The sequence below is a fragment of the Mustela erminea genome, chromosome 20 (assembly GCF_009829155.1).
Source record: "Mustela erminea isolate mMusErm1 chromosome 20, mMusErm1.Pri, whole genome shotgun sequence".
NCBI lineage: Eukaryota > Metazoa > Chordata > Mammalia > Carnivora > Mustelidae > Mustela > Mustela erminea.
The window spans coordinates 20,134,571-20,149,943 of NC_045633.1; the positions used below are offsets into that span (position 1 = coordinate 20,134,571).

At 56.2% G+C, this 15,373-nt stretch overlaps 1 protein-coding gene across 1 annotated transcript in view; it reads left to right on the plus strand.

Annotated features, from left to right (window-relative positions):
• The first annotated feature begins 9,919 nt into the window (after positions 1–9,919).
• PPL (periplakin) overlaps positions 9,920–15,373 on the plus strand; it is a 44,351-nt gene continuing 38,897 nt past the window's right edge. The window contains exon 1 of the mRNA XM_032327438.1: positions 9,920–10,195. Within this exon, the coding sequence (XP_032183329.1) occupies positions 10,134–10,195 (62 nt within the window). The 5' untranslated portion in view covers positions 9,920–10,133. The remainder of the gene's footprint in view (positions 10,196–15,373) is intronic.

The window sequence follows — 15,373 nt, forward strand, 5'->3', positions numbered from 1 at the left end:
ACATTCTTAGATTGCTGGGGGGTTAGGACTTGGATTTATCTTTTCTGGGAGGGCCACCATTAGCCCACTGCAGGGCCCAACTGTGGTTGTACCTTGGGTTGGTTTGCCTCCTTCTGGTGCATTTTCCCTCTTGCTCCTGCTTTTCTGGCCTGGGGTCCCTGTAAAAGCAAAGTCTCTGCACCCAAGCTCTTGGGGGGACAAGGACCAGGACAGCTATGGCCTCTGACTCCTCTGGGTTGGAAGGAGGATGCATTGCTGTTGCCTTTCAGCAAATCAGTTGTGACCCCCACGCCCCATCCTTAGGCTCCTCTAGAACAGTGCTGGTGGGAGCATGGATGGGCAGAGAGAGAGGTGAGATCTGAGAGAGGTTAGACCATGGTGCTGGAACTGGGCACTGCAGAGTTAAAGGGTCAGCCTAGGTCATGATTCTGCTTGCCACGCTGGAGTCAGACCAAGATGCTAGGCAGGTAGGAGATTGGCCACAGGCATCAAAACCTACGCTTGGCCTCATTAACTGGGCAGACCCCAAGGGAACCCCCCAACACACCCAGTTCAATCTCTGAGGCCCCAGCTGCCCCTGCCTGGGGGATGGGCCAGGGTCCTGGGCTGTCCACTTCTCCTGTGCCTGGGGCCAGTCAGAGTCACTGGAGCCACTGGAAGTGATAATCACCAACCACATGCAGCTGTTTCAACTTAAATTAATCACATGGACATGAATATATATTTATATAAATAATAATAAATATGACCAATAAATTCAAAATTCACTTGCACTAGCCTCATTTCAAGTGCTCAACACATCTCAGGAAGTGCCATTGGACAGGGCTTCTCCAGAGCTGCCCCTAGACCAGCAGAAACTGGGCCCTTTCCGGAGAACAGGAAGGGTGGACTGAACAGGGGCGAAAGAGGGGGTGTTTGTCCAGAGCCAACTGCTGTTGACTCATCATTCCCGGGGCCTGGGCTCAGGCGAGGGATTAAGCCTGAGCCAGTGACCAGAGAATGGCCTGGGAGGGCAGCGTATGGGGGCTTGGCCATCCAGGTCCCTGGCAGGAATGTTTGACCTCAGCAGAGAGAGTGGACAAAAGGCCCAGGCAGACCCAGACCTAGGCAAGCAGGAGAGAGACTGGGGGCGGGGAGCAGTTCTAATTTACACCACAAATGGCAAAAATGCAGTGAACCTGTGCAGTGTGGGGTCACTTCTTTTTTTCACTTAATACCCTGAGCGCTGTCTTCCTTGTGAGGCCTACACGTCCACCCCTCATGTGGCCGTGGCCGTGGCCAATGTCGGTCTCAGCACTCATCAGCTACATCTCCCTGCCCCGCCCTTGCTGAGTATTAGGTTATTTTATCTCTTTAAAACGTGTTGTCTGGGCTTCCTGGGTGGTTCAGTGGGTTAAGCCTCTGCCTTCGGCTCAGGTCATGATCCCAGGGTCCTGAGATTGAGCCCCGCATCGGGTTCTCTGCTCAGCAGGGAGCCTGCTTCCCCCTCTCTCTCTTTCTGTTGCTCTGCCTACTTGTGGTCTCTCTCTGTGTTATAATTAAATAAAATATTTTTTAAAAAGTAATAAAACATGTTGTCTATCTGTCTGCTTTTCTGTCACTCACTTCTCTGTGAATACATGGGTCGTATGTTGTCAGCTGCTATATATCCAGGGCTGGGCAGGTGCCCAATAAATAGATGTGTGGATGTGTGGGAGACACTGGGGAGGTAAGAAGATCCTCCCCTGAGGGGTAGGGGGAACTGATTCAGTGATGCTAGGGAGGATGATGAGGGAACTGGGGTCGTTCCCTTGCCTCTCAGAACCTCAGGTCTGACTGCTTTCCTCACAGTGTCTCTGGGTCCCCTGCTCCACGACTTTGTCTGCCTGGGGTGCTCCATCACTGGGGACCCAGGACAGGTGCCGTCATCTACCCACAGGTGACATTAAACTCACTGTCCCCGACCCCCACCCCTCTGCAGCAAGCTACATGAGGGCAGGGACCTGTGTCTGTTGTGCTCAACCTTGTATCCCGAGTGCCTAAAACAGGCTTTGTCACATAGTAGGTTGTCAATAAATATTTGATGAATGAATGAACAAACACCTTCTCTTCACCATGGTTCCAACGCAGGACCTACTAATCTTTGGTCAGTTCTCCTCTGTGACCTTCCCTGTGACTGCTACCGTACCTTGACCCTCCTGTTCATTCATTCAGCAGTGACCCTGAGCACCTACTTTGTGCCAGGCAGCCTGCTGAATGGGGACCCATGTGGGGACAAGGATGCTAGCCCAGACTGCTTGGTTGTTGGTTTTTGCTATTTTTTTTTTTTTAAGATTTATTGATTTATTTTGGAGAGTGAGAGAGTGCAAGTGGGGGTGGGGCAGAGGGAGAGAGAGGGGGGAAGCAGACTCCCTGCTGAGTGGAGAGCCTGATGCTGGGCTTGATCCCAGGACCCTGAGATCATGACCTGAGCTGGGATCAAGAGTCAGATGCTAAACCACCGGAGCCACCCAGGTGCCCCAAATTGCAGGGCTTATTTATTATTGTTTATTTTTAAATATTTTATTTCTTTGACAGAAAGAGACCGCAAGAGAGCGGGAACACAGCAGGGGGAGTGGGAGAGGGAGAAGCAGGCTTCCCCCCGAGCAGAGCAGAGAGTCCGATGTGGGGCTCGATCCCAGGACCCCAGCCAGGATCATGACCTGAGCCACAGGCAGATGCTTAACGAATGAGCCACCCAGGCACCCCAAATTGCAGGGTTTGAATCCTGAGTCCTCTCCTGACCACCTTGAGCAGACACTTCCTGTCTTGGAGCCTTGGTTTCCACATCTGAAAAGTGGGGAGAGGAGAAGGGCTAGTTCATCTCCTTTGTTGCAGTCCTGGTTTCACTGTTGGGTGCTGATGTCAAAACTCATTGGATGGTACACTCCCCCCCCCACCAAGATTTTATTTATTTGAGAAAAAGAGACAGAGATAGTGAGAGAGAGCACAAGTGGGGTGGAGAGGGGGAAGCAGGCCTCCCGAAGCGGGGCTCGATCCCAGGACCCTGGGATCATGACCTGGGCTGAAGGCAGACGCTTAATGACTGACTGAGCCACCCAGGCACCCCTGGATGGTACCTTGAAATACGCATCCTTTGTTGTATGTCTGTCACACCTCAGTGAACCTGGAACCCGTAGGCCAAGCACTTAGCACAGGCCTAGCGCACAGTAAACACTCGGCAGGGTTGTGACTGCTAGTCTTCACTACATGTCTTACTTCACCGAATCCTTCAAGCCCCTGGGGCACAGGTGTTAGAGTTTTCCCCATTCTGCAGGTGGAGAAGCTGAGGTTCAGAGAAGGAAAGACCTTTCCCCAGGGTCACACAGCTAGGAAACAGAGGCGTTAGGATTTGATCACTTTTTTTTTTTTTAAGATTTTATTTATTTATTTGACAGGGAGAAAGATCACAAGTAGGCAGAGAGGCAGGCAGAGAGAGAGGGGGACGCAGGCTTCCCGCTGAGCAGAGAGCCCGATGTGGGGCTCGATCCCAGGACCCTGAGATCATGACCTGAGCTGAAGGCAGAGGCTTAACCCACTGAGCCACCCAGGTGCCCCAGGATTTGATATCTTAACTCATTGGCTCTTTCCCAGTTTATAGATGGGGAAACTGAGGTTCAGAGGGTTTAAGCCCCTTGCCTGTCACACAGCTGGGTACACGGCAGAGTCAGGATTCAAACCCAGATTGACTTCAAGCTAAAACCCAATTTGATTCCGCCCCTTGTTGCCTAGCTTGCCCATCATGTAGACCTCCAGGCTCTGGAGGGAATGGGGTTTTGACCTTCTGACCTGGGCCATCCCCAGGGGCTGCCACACCCTGGACAATGGCCCCAGAAATGCAGACTTACCGGTCTGGGCAGCGTGAGCCCTGGCAGGGCCCCACAAGGCGGGGCGGGAGGAAGAAAGGTTGGGCGTTTAGGGGAGGATAGGAGTTTTGGGGTAGGGATGGGCAGCCTGTCCTGCGGGGATCCCAAGCCTGGCAGAGCCTGTCTGGTCCCACCCAGCTCTGCTCTCTGCCTGACAGCGTGACCTCCTCACTGGGAGGCCCTTCTGGCCTGGCTGAGAGGCCCAGAGAAGGGCTTAGAATGAGGTGTCCAGAGAGAGGGAGCAGGTTGTACTGGAAAGCAATCCAGGGTTCATGATGAGGCCTGGATCGGCCAGATGGACTGATGGGCTAGCAGGGCTGGGTCAGAGTGGGAGAGGCAGGGTCTGAGAGTCCCAGAGAGTCCCAGAGCAGAGCTGAGGGTTAACCCCTCGGTCCGGGGGAAGGGCCAGGGCTGCAGGGGGGCACCAGGGCTTCAGAGTGGCCGCTATTCTATTCAACAACTGTCAGGAGCTGTTTCAGTATTTTGACAACACACAGCCGTTCTAGATTCACACCTGCGTCCAGAGGAAGCTGGCAAGAGGGTCCTCTGAGCAGCGGCTCTCTGGGAGGGCAGCAGGGTGGGGCTGCCTGGCAAGCAGTGGGGAGATGGCCAGGATAGGGCAGCCTGCCTGGTGTGGGGGGGCCCTGCGGGTAGGGCCCCGAGGCACATTCTCAGGGGATGATTCAGGGGCTGAGTAGGGTGACTCACCACGGACCCTTTCCTCCCTCTGCTGCCAGGGTCCAGCCTCCCCTCTGGCCCCAGGGGTGTTGTGGGGAGCTCACCAGGCCCCCAGCCCAGGACCGAGTGTGAGTCAGCCCAGCTGGGCTGGAGAGCCAACATGATTTTTCCATCCTTTGCATTGTTCTGCAAGAAAAGTAAATACATGTTACAAAACGCAGGGTGAAGCTGGGCCAGTCCCCTCCTGTCCCCTTGAAGAGTGGGGGAGAGGGCTTTCCGTGCCAGGGGCTTGGGGCGCCCCATGCCACAATGAGTTTTCCCCATTTTACAGATGGGGAAACCGAGACCCCAGTGGGCAAAGCCACCCCACTCCCGCAAGGGTACACAGGTGGGGGCGTGGCTGAGCCAGAATTCAAACCCAGGTGGGCTTCAAGCTACAGCCTGGGGGCTCTTTCCAGGTGGGAGCAGGTACTGCATCTGTCTGTTCGCAGCTGTGTTTCTCCGGGGGACCCAGAGTGTGCTTCTTAGGACGGTTTCAGCAACCAGAGTGTAGGTGTTTGTTAACATGCAGATTCCTAGGCCCTTCTAGATCCATCCCACCAGGGGACTCTAGAATCTGCATTTTTAAATGCTCCTCAGGTGGGGCGTGGGGTCACACAGTTGGAGACAGGAGATGGCTGTCCACAGGACGATGGGAGAAGGCGGTGTGGTTAGGGACGGGCTGCCGGTCCCACACACCCCTGTCTCTGGGGCTGGGAGAATGCTGCCCTTCTTGTTTGAAACTGGTTCACAGGAACACCCCAAGCCAGTGAGGGAGTGAGCACCTCTCCAGCCTCTCCAACCGCTGGGGAAACAACCACAGCAAACAACCAGGGTGTGCGTGACCCTTCGGAAGGCGGTGGCCTCCTGGGAGTCAGCAGCCAGGCCCCGCTGCAGAGAGGGGCCAGGGTTCAGGGACCGAGGATGGTCTGGTTGCCAGGGCACTGCAGGAGGCCCCTGCAGGTGCCACCTCCGTGGGTTTAACCATCAGGCAAAACCCAGGAAAGCAAACACCCTCCCCCGAACCCCCACCCCCAGCCGACCGACCCGGGAATGAGTCACTTGGCATAAGAGGGCTCCGCGGAACCAAACAAATCCCATCTGCCCAGAGGAGGATGCACAGGGCCAGAACACGGCTCCCACCCCATCCGGCCTGCCCACAGACGAGTGTCCTGCACACGTGTGTATACACACAGAGCCTCGCCGGCTCCGAGTCCAGATTTCAGAGAACAGAGCAGGGAGGGATGGTGAAGCACGGCCCAGATTCCTCCCTGAATCTGCTAATTCTCCCCAGCTGAGTCAGCGGGAGGCCGGGAGGGTGGAGGTGGGTGGGGGTCCGAGCTCCGTGCTAGAGCAGGCTGACCCCGGAATCAGCTCCGCTGGGCACCAGCCCTCTCAGGGCCTCAGTGCCCTTCCCTGGAATGTGAGATAAGAGTGCTTTGCCCCATGTGGGGAGAGCTGGCTGCTTCACCCAGCGGGGGTCCTTGGAGAGAACCAATCAGCTGAGGCAGGTTGGGCACATGCCATGTTGCCTGGCACGGAGTCCGTCCTCCATAAATGAGAAATGACATAAATATCGTCAGTGTCACGACTGTTATCAGCAGCTGAGCTTCAAGGAGGCTAACCTGGAGGTCCCTAGCCCGGTTTCCTTCCAAAGCCAACATCACCTTCCTTTTTTTTTCCCTTTTAATTTATCTGTTTCAGAGAGAGAGCGAGCGAGCGAGAGAGCAGGGGGAGGGGCAGAGGGACAAGGAAAGAGAATTCCAAGCAGACTCTGTACTGAACTTGGAGCCTGGCATGGGGCTCTATCCCAAGACCCGTGAGATCACAACCGGAACCCTCAACGGACTGAGCCGCCCAGACACCCCTGACCATCACCTTTCTAAGAGGTGTGGGGAAAGACTTGGAAATTGGGACAAGTTTGGAGTTTTGACACAGTTTGGGGCTCCTATGACTGCTTGTACCCCTCAGCCCCACAAGCACCAGCCCCCAGCAGCAGATGTAACTCCCTCCCATTTGTGGAGCCGTCACTAACTGCAGGGGGCGTGCCACACACATGGGGGGCTAGATGCTATTGTTGTGTGCCTATTTCACAGATGAGGACAACTGAGGCTGAGAGTGGCAAGATGACTTGCCCATGTCCACACCGGCGAAAGGGACCAAGCGAGGACTCCACCCCAGGTCTCCCAGGCTGCTCCTTCCTGTCTTTGGAGCCCTGATAAGGCTCTTCCCAGACTCATCCAGCACAACTCAAAGAGCTCTATCTTTGTCTCAGCTCTTAGATTATCAGCAGCTTGAGGGGAGAGCAGTTTCCTGCTTCAGCACAGGTTCTTCCAGTCCCCAAGTTTTGTGTTTTTCATAATCTTTACCTACCAGTACTTCCCAGTTCAGTAAGAAAGTCCAACGAGGAAGACGGTTATCACCATCGAGTGTGATGGGTGCAGATAGAGGGGCATGCAGCCGGGATGGGGCGGGGAGGCAGTGGGAAGAGGGAATGCCCAACTTGGGTCATTTTTTAAAAGATCTTTATTTATTTATTTGACAGGCAGAGATCACAAGTAGGCAGAGCAGCAGGCGGAGAGAGAGGGGAAAGCAGGCTCCCTACTGAGCAGAGAGCCTGATGCGGGGCTCGATCCAAGGACCCTGGGATCATGACCTGAGCTGAAGGCAGAGGCTTTAACCCACGGAGCCACCCAGGCACCCCAAGACTTGCATCATTTTTAAACAAGTTAAAAAATGGCAACCAAAAAGGTGATTCACACAAATAAAAAATAAAATCAAGAGATTTTAAAAAAAAATAAAAATACATGAAACATAAAATCAAAATACTGTAAAAGGGTATACAATGAAAATTCAGATATTTCTCTGGTCCCTCCTGAGGAGACTCACAGCTAAGTTTCTTGTGGCTCCTTCCAGAAGCTTTCTGTGCATTTACCCATGGATATTCTCTCCTTCGCACTTCTGGTGCCTGACCACGTGTGTCCACATCTGCCTGTCGTTCGTTTCCAGCTGCACGGTCTCCTGGTGTGGATGCACCATGGGTTATTTAACTAGTATCTCCCCATGGTCATCAGGTTGTCTCCAGGGCTGTCTCCATAGCAACAATGCTGCCAGGAACATCCCCTAAAGCATGCTTAGCTCCCATGTAAGACCCCCTGCCGGGATAGGTAATAGGGAGAAGTAAAGAAAGGGTTTCCAGGCAGAGTTGCCACAAGGGCAAAAGCAGATCCTGACTATGGCCCACTTGGGGTTGTGGGTGGGTAAACTCTGTGCTGAGTTTGGTTTCTGCAGGCCCTGGGTTCCCTGCCCCTCCCACACCTGATACCTATTCCCAGGGTCAGCAGGATGGACTTGAGTCTCTTTGCCCCCCCAGCCCCCATCATAAAAGCTGCTGGATTCTGGTTCAGAGAGAGGCACCCCTGCTGTATTTTGGGTTTTTTTCCCTTTAAAAAAAAAAGGATTTTATTTATTTGACAGACTGAGATCACAAGGAGGCAGAGAGAGGAGGAAGCAGGCTCCCTGCTGAGCAGAGAGCTGGATGTGGGGCTCCATCCCAGGACCCTGGGAGCATAACCTGAGCTGAAGACGGAGGCTTTAACCCAGGAAGCCACCCAGGTGCCCCTCCCTTTTCTTATCATTGTAGCGGAATCAGGCCGCCAAAGCTGGGAGAGTGTTAGTATCTGCAGGATGAGTGAATGAAGGAACCCCTGAAAGCAATAGGCCTTCCCCAAGAAAAATGCACATACAGACACACATTTTGAAAGAAGCTGTAAGGATTCACAGACCCCCACCGAAGACCACCCTCAGATGCCTCATTAAGAATAAGATTTTCCTGGAGTCTCTGTAACACTTTGAAACTAAAGTCCTTTGGTGGCAGGGGCAAGAGATGTTCCCATGTGTCTCAGATGCTCCGGGGTCCAGGGGTAGTAAAAGCCTTTGGGAATCAACTTCCACATCAATGTCCTTATTTTATTTTATTTTATTTAAAGATTTTATTTATTTATTTGAGAGAGAGACAGAGAGAGAGGGAACACAAGCAGGGAGAGTGGGAGAGGAAGAAGCAGGCTTCCCGCTGAGCAGGGAGCCTGATGCTGGGCTCGATCCCAGGACCCCAGGATCCCAGGATCCAAGGATCATGACCCAAGCTGAGGGCAGAGGCTTAACAACTGAGCCACTCAGATGCCCCAGCAATGTCCCTATTTTATAAATAACAACATGTGGGGAAGGGACTGGCCTGAGGACTAGGGATGGGGGGGGAGGGTTGGGGGACTCCTGCCTCCCTCCCCTGCAGACCTCATTGTTCCTCCTTTCCTGCTGGGCCCAGCCCTCACCCCCACCCCCCTCTAAAGTGGCCCTGAACCTTCCCAGCTGTCTAGGCCCCATTTGGGCTCACTGCCAGACTCAGTTTACTGTCTGTACAGCTCAATCCTCTTGACTGGAACACACTTAACGCGGGTGGACAGTGGGCCGCAGTCTATCCCAGGCACCCCACCGCACACGATGTAACCTGAGCACACGCTGGCTATTTTGAACCAGAATCCAGCGGCTTTTATGACCAGCCATGAAGTATTTCTGTCATGCCAGGGCCTGGGGTCATTAGTTTCAAAGGATTTTTTGTCTACCCTCTAGATAGCCATGCTTCCTGTACATTTGGGCCAGACGCTGTGCTAAGTACTTTGTGTGGATTCTCAACAGTAAATCTTCAAAAGGACTCTCCTCCTAATCCTTGGGGCTATGGCCAGTTGTTATCGCTGTTTGACAAATAAGGAAACTGAGGCTGGGAGCAGGAAGACGTCTTGCCGGGTGTCAGCTGACCATTTGTGGTTGAGGTCGGGGATCTGAATCAGGCAGGTGCGCTCCCCAACCTCTTTTCTCAATTGCCATGGGCACTACTACCACCTGAGTGTAACCGACCAGCTAGCCAAGGCACAGAGACCCGTCTAGTCTCTGCCACACCTGTCTGGGGGGAACCACCTGGGTGTGAGCCACAGAGACGCGAGCGGCGCGCGAGGGGCCGCGGAGAGCCAGGTGAGGGCCCTCAGCCAGGGGGCGCGCCAGGCCCGGGGGAGGGGGTGGTGAGTGTGAGGCTGGGTGTGCCCGGGAAAGCGGCCTGTGCGCGCCCGCCCACCTGACAGTCACTATAGAGCAGGGGCCGGGGAGGGTGGGCGGTGTCCCGACAGGTCCCCGTGTCCCACCCCCAGGCCAGGCTGGACGCTCCACTTGCTCTGCCCAGGCCGAGGGCGCGCGCCCAAGGGGCCTGGGAGCCCCGCCCGCCCGGTGGCCCCTCCTCCGGGAAGGTAAGCACCACCTTCTCCCGGAGCGGCGGGGAGAGCCGGAGGCCGGCGGTCGCCCCGCCCCCCGTGAGTAGTGACCGCTCGCCGCAGTCGCCGCGCCGCACTAGGGGTTTGTGCGCCGCCGCTCGCTCACCTGCGTCCCCTGCCCGCCCCTCGGTGCGCGCCGGGCCCGCCCGCCTCCCAGTGCCAGCCCGGCGCCGCGACCCGCCGCCCCCGCCCGCGCACCCTGAGCGCCACCATGAACTCGCTCTTCAGGAAGAGAAACAAAGGCAAATACAGCCCCACCGTGCAGACTCGGAGGTGAGTAGACGCCGCACGCCGCGCCCGGGACGGCGGCGGGAAACCAGCGCGCTGAGGGGCGTCCTAGGCGGGGAAGCACAGCCCCGAGCGTGGGGGCAGCGACCTGGCCGGGAGAGCTGCAGAGCGCCCCCGAAAGCGTGGCCCAGGGGTAGGGGAGCTGAGCCGGGAGTGCGCTCCAGGAGGGAACGCGGCTCCGAGGGACACCCTTGAGCTGGCGAGCGCTGCCAGGGTGGGAATGGGGGTGGACTCTGGGGGCGACCGAGGGGAAACATGATACTTGGCACCGGAGATTGTAGGAGCCCAGGGAGCATTAACTTGGTCACCTAGAGCGTGGAGAGCTGAGCTGGAAGTACAGGGGACTTCTGTGTCCCAGGGTCGCCCTTGCTCTGGGGGTTCTTCCGAGATGGGACGCACCGCAGGGGTGGACGGTGGTGTGTCGGGAGGAAGCTAAAGCCAAGGCGGGGGCGCCGCAGGGGACTCGGGAAGTTTCGTGTAGGGGCTCACGGGGGAAGGGAAATTTAGCTGGGTTGGGGAGGGGGGCGCTCGCCAGCGCTTCTTGGAGAGCGCGCAGGTTCTCCTGGCTTGGTGGGGCTGGAGGTGGGGGTGGTGTGCGGCGGGAAGGTGGTCTGTGTGCCGCCTGCGGCAGCTGTTCCCCGTACCTGCCACCCTGCCCTCCAGAGGGTCACCTAGAAAAACCCGTGGGTGTGTATGGGGTCGGTGGGTTAGGGGGGAACAGGCTGAGCCGCCCCTTTACCTCTGCCGGGGTTTGCGTGGCAGCTGGGCGTCATCCGAGCCTCCTTTTCGCTGCTTGACTTCCCAGGGGTGCGCCCCACCCCCCAGCCCAGAAACTGGCGGCGTCTCTGAGCCTCAGGTTCCCAGGGCGGCCTGGGAAGGGAATGACATGTCTTGATGTGTTTGCGTTGAGACGGCAGCCCACGTCCGTTTTGATAAGCCTAATGTATTCATTTAATAACCGGTTTAGGGAAGCCTCTTGGAGATGCTGAGATTGAGGGAAGGGGTGGGACTTCGCCGCTTGCAAATATGAGTTGGGGGGCTCCTGGCTAGGACGGTGCACTTTACCAAGCTCTATTCAGGTGGGAGATTCAGCGAATTGCACTGCCCACCAGCCTGGCAGTGTCCACCCTAACATGCCCTCACGCCACCATGATCCACACTCCTGTCCAGGCCCAGAAGGTGGGAAGGCTCCGGCCAGGGCTCCCACAGTACTCTTGCCATCCAGCCCAGGCAGACTCCTCAGCAGGTGCAGGCAGCCCTGGGCACTCCATTTCTGTGAGTTCCAGGTTTTTCAGAAACTGCACCCCCTGTGATTTCAGGGTTCCCCATCTCTGCTTTGGACTGTTTCAAGCTCAGAGGTATTTATTTTCCCCTCCGAAGTCTCCCCCCTCCCGCGCCTCCCCAGGCTTTCACAACCCCAGAGGTTGGGCAGGGCCCTCTATGCTGTTCCTCTGTGGCTGAGTCCAGCTGGCTCTCAGATCTAGCTGGGGTCCCGTCCAGTCCCTGGGCTGTTCCCTGGAGCATTGCACAATCGCATACTCTGTGCCAGCTATGGGGGACTGCTCTGTTCTCTCCCCACCAAGACTTGGGCTCCTCCAGTCCTTCACACATGCACACACCCACACACCGGGAGATGGGCCAGGCCTCACCCTGCCCTCTGCCTCCCCCATCCCTCCAGACCCTAATCCCTTCAGCTGTCTGTCTGGTCCCCCAAAAGAAGGTTGGACCTAACAAGGTTATGATGAAATCGTACAAGCTGGAAGGGTCTTGGCTTTCCCAACAGAGGATAGGAAGGAAGGAATTCCCATCCTTTATAGCTTCATGGACTCCAAGGGCCTGGGGCAGCAAGGACTCAGGGTCCTACCCCTCTGTTGTCCCCTTTTCCCTCCCTGCATACTTCTGGCCCAAGGCAGCCATCCTCTGCCCTTGGCTGACAGCCCTGGATCTCAGATCTCAGATTTGAGGTTCTTTCTCCAGGAAGCCTTCCTGATTCTCTCCCCAAGGATGGGATGAGAGACTCCTCCTTTGGGCTCTGTGGCCTGGGACAGACAGCCCTGAGTAGGGACTGGGAGCTTCCCTCCCTGATCTCACCAGACCAGTGCATCCTTCTGTCCCTTCCCCTCAGTAGGGACAAGTTCATGGACTGGGTTGTGGGCTGGGGAACAGCCTCTTGCTCCATTCTCTCAACAAGAATCTTCTGAGTGTCAGTTGGTGCCTAGCACTGTCATGGAGCTCCAAGATGTGGTCACTTGTGACGGGGTCCCTGACCCTCAATCTTTCACCCTGGGGTGGTCTCCTTTATGTGAGGGAGGGTGGGGTTGCCAGCAAGAGGTGGCGAGTTGGGTGGGAGCTCCGGTCCTGAGAGCAGAAGGCCTCCCTTCTGATCCCAGGTTTGCCACAGGTGCTACAGGCAAGTCGGGGAACCACCCTGAGCCTCACCTTCCTCACCCGCAAAGCTGGGATGGTACGAATACGTGTCTCCAGCATGAGGTCCTGGGAGGGGCGCAAATGTGACCACACACAGAATGCCCCTAGCACACAGGAAGTACCCAGACAAAGGGTCAGTATCACCCTCTTCAGTGCAGGGGACCCAGGATCCGGAAGCAAGGGAACCACAGAAGAGCCCTCTTGGAGAAAACCGCCTCTCCCTGTTTGTCCGCCTTCTAGCATCTGAAACTGGGGAGGGCTGGGACAGGTGAACCCCGCTGCTCTTGTCACCCTGGTTCCTAATAACAGGTGTGGGAGCTGATGTTCACACCTAAGCTAATGACAGGGTCAGGCCTAATAGTGCAGGTCACCGAGGATGAGCACAGCCATCCAGCCCAGCAGGGAAGGTCTGGAGGGGACCTAACCCTGAAAAGCGGCTGAGAGTGCAGCCCCTAGCAGCTGCCCCTTCCTGGTTAGGCAACCCAGGGCAAGCTGCTTGGCCTTTGCGCTGGCGTTTCCTCCCCTGTAGAATGGGCATAAGCATTGTTGTGGGATGATATTGATGGCATGAAGATTAAATGAAATAACACAGGGAAAGAGATGAGAGTTCTAGGAGGCCTCAATCTCTGGCTGCTGTGATGATTATAACTACTGAACAAATGCAGATAAGACACCTACCATGTGCCTGGGGTTGAACTGGATGCTGATGGACAGGCTGTGCACTGCACAACTCCAGGGCTGCTGTTTCCCGGGGAGGTGGAGGAGACATTGACAATCTCCTTGTACTTGATGGAGTTATGCTTAATTACTAGTGTGGCTACAGGACTGTGTCTTGGTGGTGGGACTTAGGGCCGGATAGATGAGGTCTCTAGCGCAGCGACTCTGGTGTGCCTGACTGGTCTGAAGTCAGAGCTGTCAGGGCGGAGACCTAGGAGATCAGGCAGGACTTCCTGGGGGAAGGACAGGACACTGGGGAGGTGTCCATCCTGTCATGGGGAGGAGTGGACTGGTTAAAATCCAGCTTGGGAGTTAGACTGAATTCTGCCTCCTTTTGACTTTGGCAAAGAAATTTGGCCTCACAGAGCCTCAGCTTCCTCATCTGTAAAATGGGACTCATTTTGCCCCTCCGCCTAGACATGGGTCCCAGTAAGCCCCCTGCCGCCTGGCCTCACCTCTCAAACTAACCTGAGTTGCATCCTGCAAGAATTAACCTGTCTTAACAGGGAGCACTCTGTGTGGGAGGCGGGGCCCAAGGCTTTAAGGGCTGGTGAAAGGGGTGCCTACCCTCCTGGAAGCCGGCTGGGGTACCCTGAGCCTCTTGGTGTTTGAGAGTACAAAGTCTGATGTCAGTCAGGTGTGAGTTCAAGTCCTCCCTTTGCCCCTCCTGACTGTGTGACCATGGGCAGGTCACTTAACATCTCTGAGTCTTAGATTCTTCATCTGCAAAATGGGAGTGATGATAGCACGCCCCTGCTGGTAAGGTTGCTCGGTGCCCAGCCCCAGATCCCGCTCACCGTGAGGGCGCAGTCAACTCCAGCACCGGTCAGCACACACTGTAAGGGTAAGGCTAGTGTTAAGCCCAGAGCTGACCAGGCAGTTGTCTTCTTTTCCCAGGTGGGGCAGGAGATCCGCTGACTCTCATCCATTCACCTCACCATTCATGGGGCCCCCCACCTCCAGGAGATCCATGGAGACACACCTGCACCCACTGATTAGTGACAGCTGGAAAGCCTGAATGATTTGGGTAGGGTTCTGTCAGCAAAGCCCACCTCCAGCCACTGGGGTGGTTTGTACTGGAGGATCCCACCATTTCTCAAGCACCTTCTGTGCGCCCAGCGCGGCTGTGGGTGTTACAGCGTCTCATTCTGACACCGTGCACTGAGGCCAAGAGTAAAGGCACTCACCTCCCCGCTCGGAGCTCACAGGTGGGCGACCTGGGGGCCCGGGAGCCCCTGGGAAGGGAAACTAGGTCTTCCCACCCACACCTGGGTCTGGTGGCAGCTCTCTCCAGGGACTGCCCCAGGGCAGATGGTGGAGTCACTGGCTTTTGTATTCCCTGACTCCGCCCCAGCAACCCTGTCTGCTTCCCCTCTCTGTGGCTTTGCCCTCACTTGCCCAGTGCTCCTGTTGGCAGAGGGAAGGAGACCTGATAAATTAGATTCAGAACAGAACAGCACTGAACCTTTGGAATGGCTGCTAATGGTGGCATTTCGAGCATTGTCAGGGGCAGTCATCTGGGGATGGGAAGTTTTTCGGGGAGAGGCTTAGCTCAATTCACACCATTCAGGCAATACTCCAAGGAGGGTGAGGGGCACCCAAAGGGCCTGGGCACTAGGGAGAAGCTGCCTCTAAGAGCATTTCCAAGGCTCTTTGTCAAGGGAGGAGGACATGGGCTTCCCGGCTCCCTCTTACTCCAGGCAAGGGGCACCTGCCCTTCTCCGGGCCTGTCCCAGCCTGTCTCTAGAGGGGGAAGGGGGAAATGGCCTCTGGTCTTTGTTCTCTGTGCTCTTGGTGGCCCTTCTGTGTTTCAGCCTCCTGAGCCTGGGCAGGGAGGCCCCTGGTCTCCCAGGCAGGAGGTCGCTCTCTGCAGGGGCCAGCCCTGCATTGTCCTCAGTTCTGCCTTGCTTATCCTTGCCTAGCCAGCAGCTCAGGCCCTCTTGCCGGCATACTTCCAGTAGCCTCTTCACAGTTCCTGCTTCCACCCTGACACCTTAGTCCCTTCTCCCCATGGCTGCC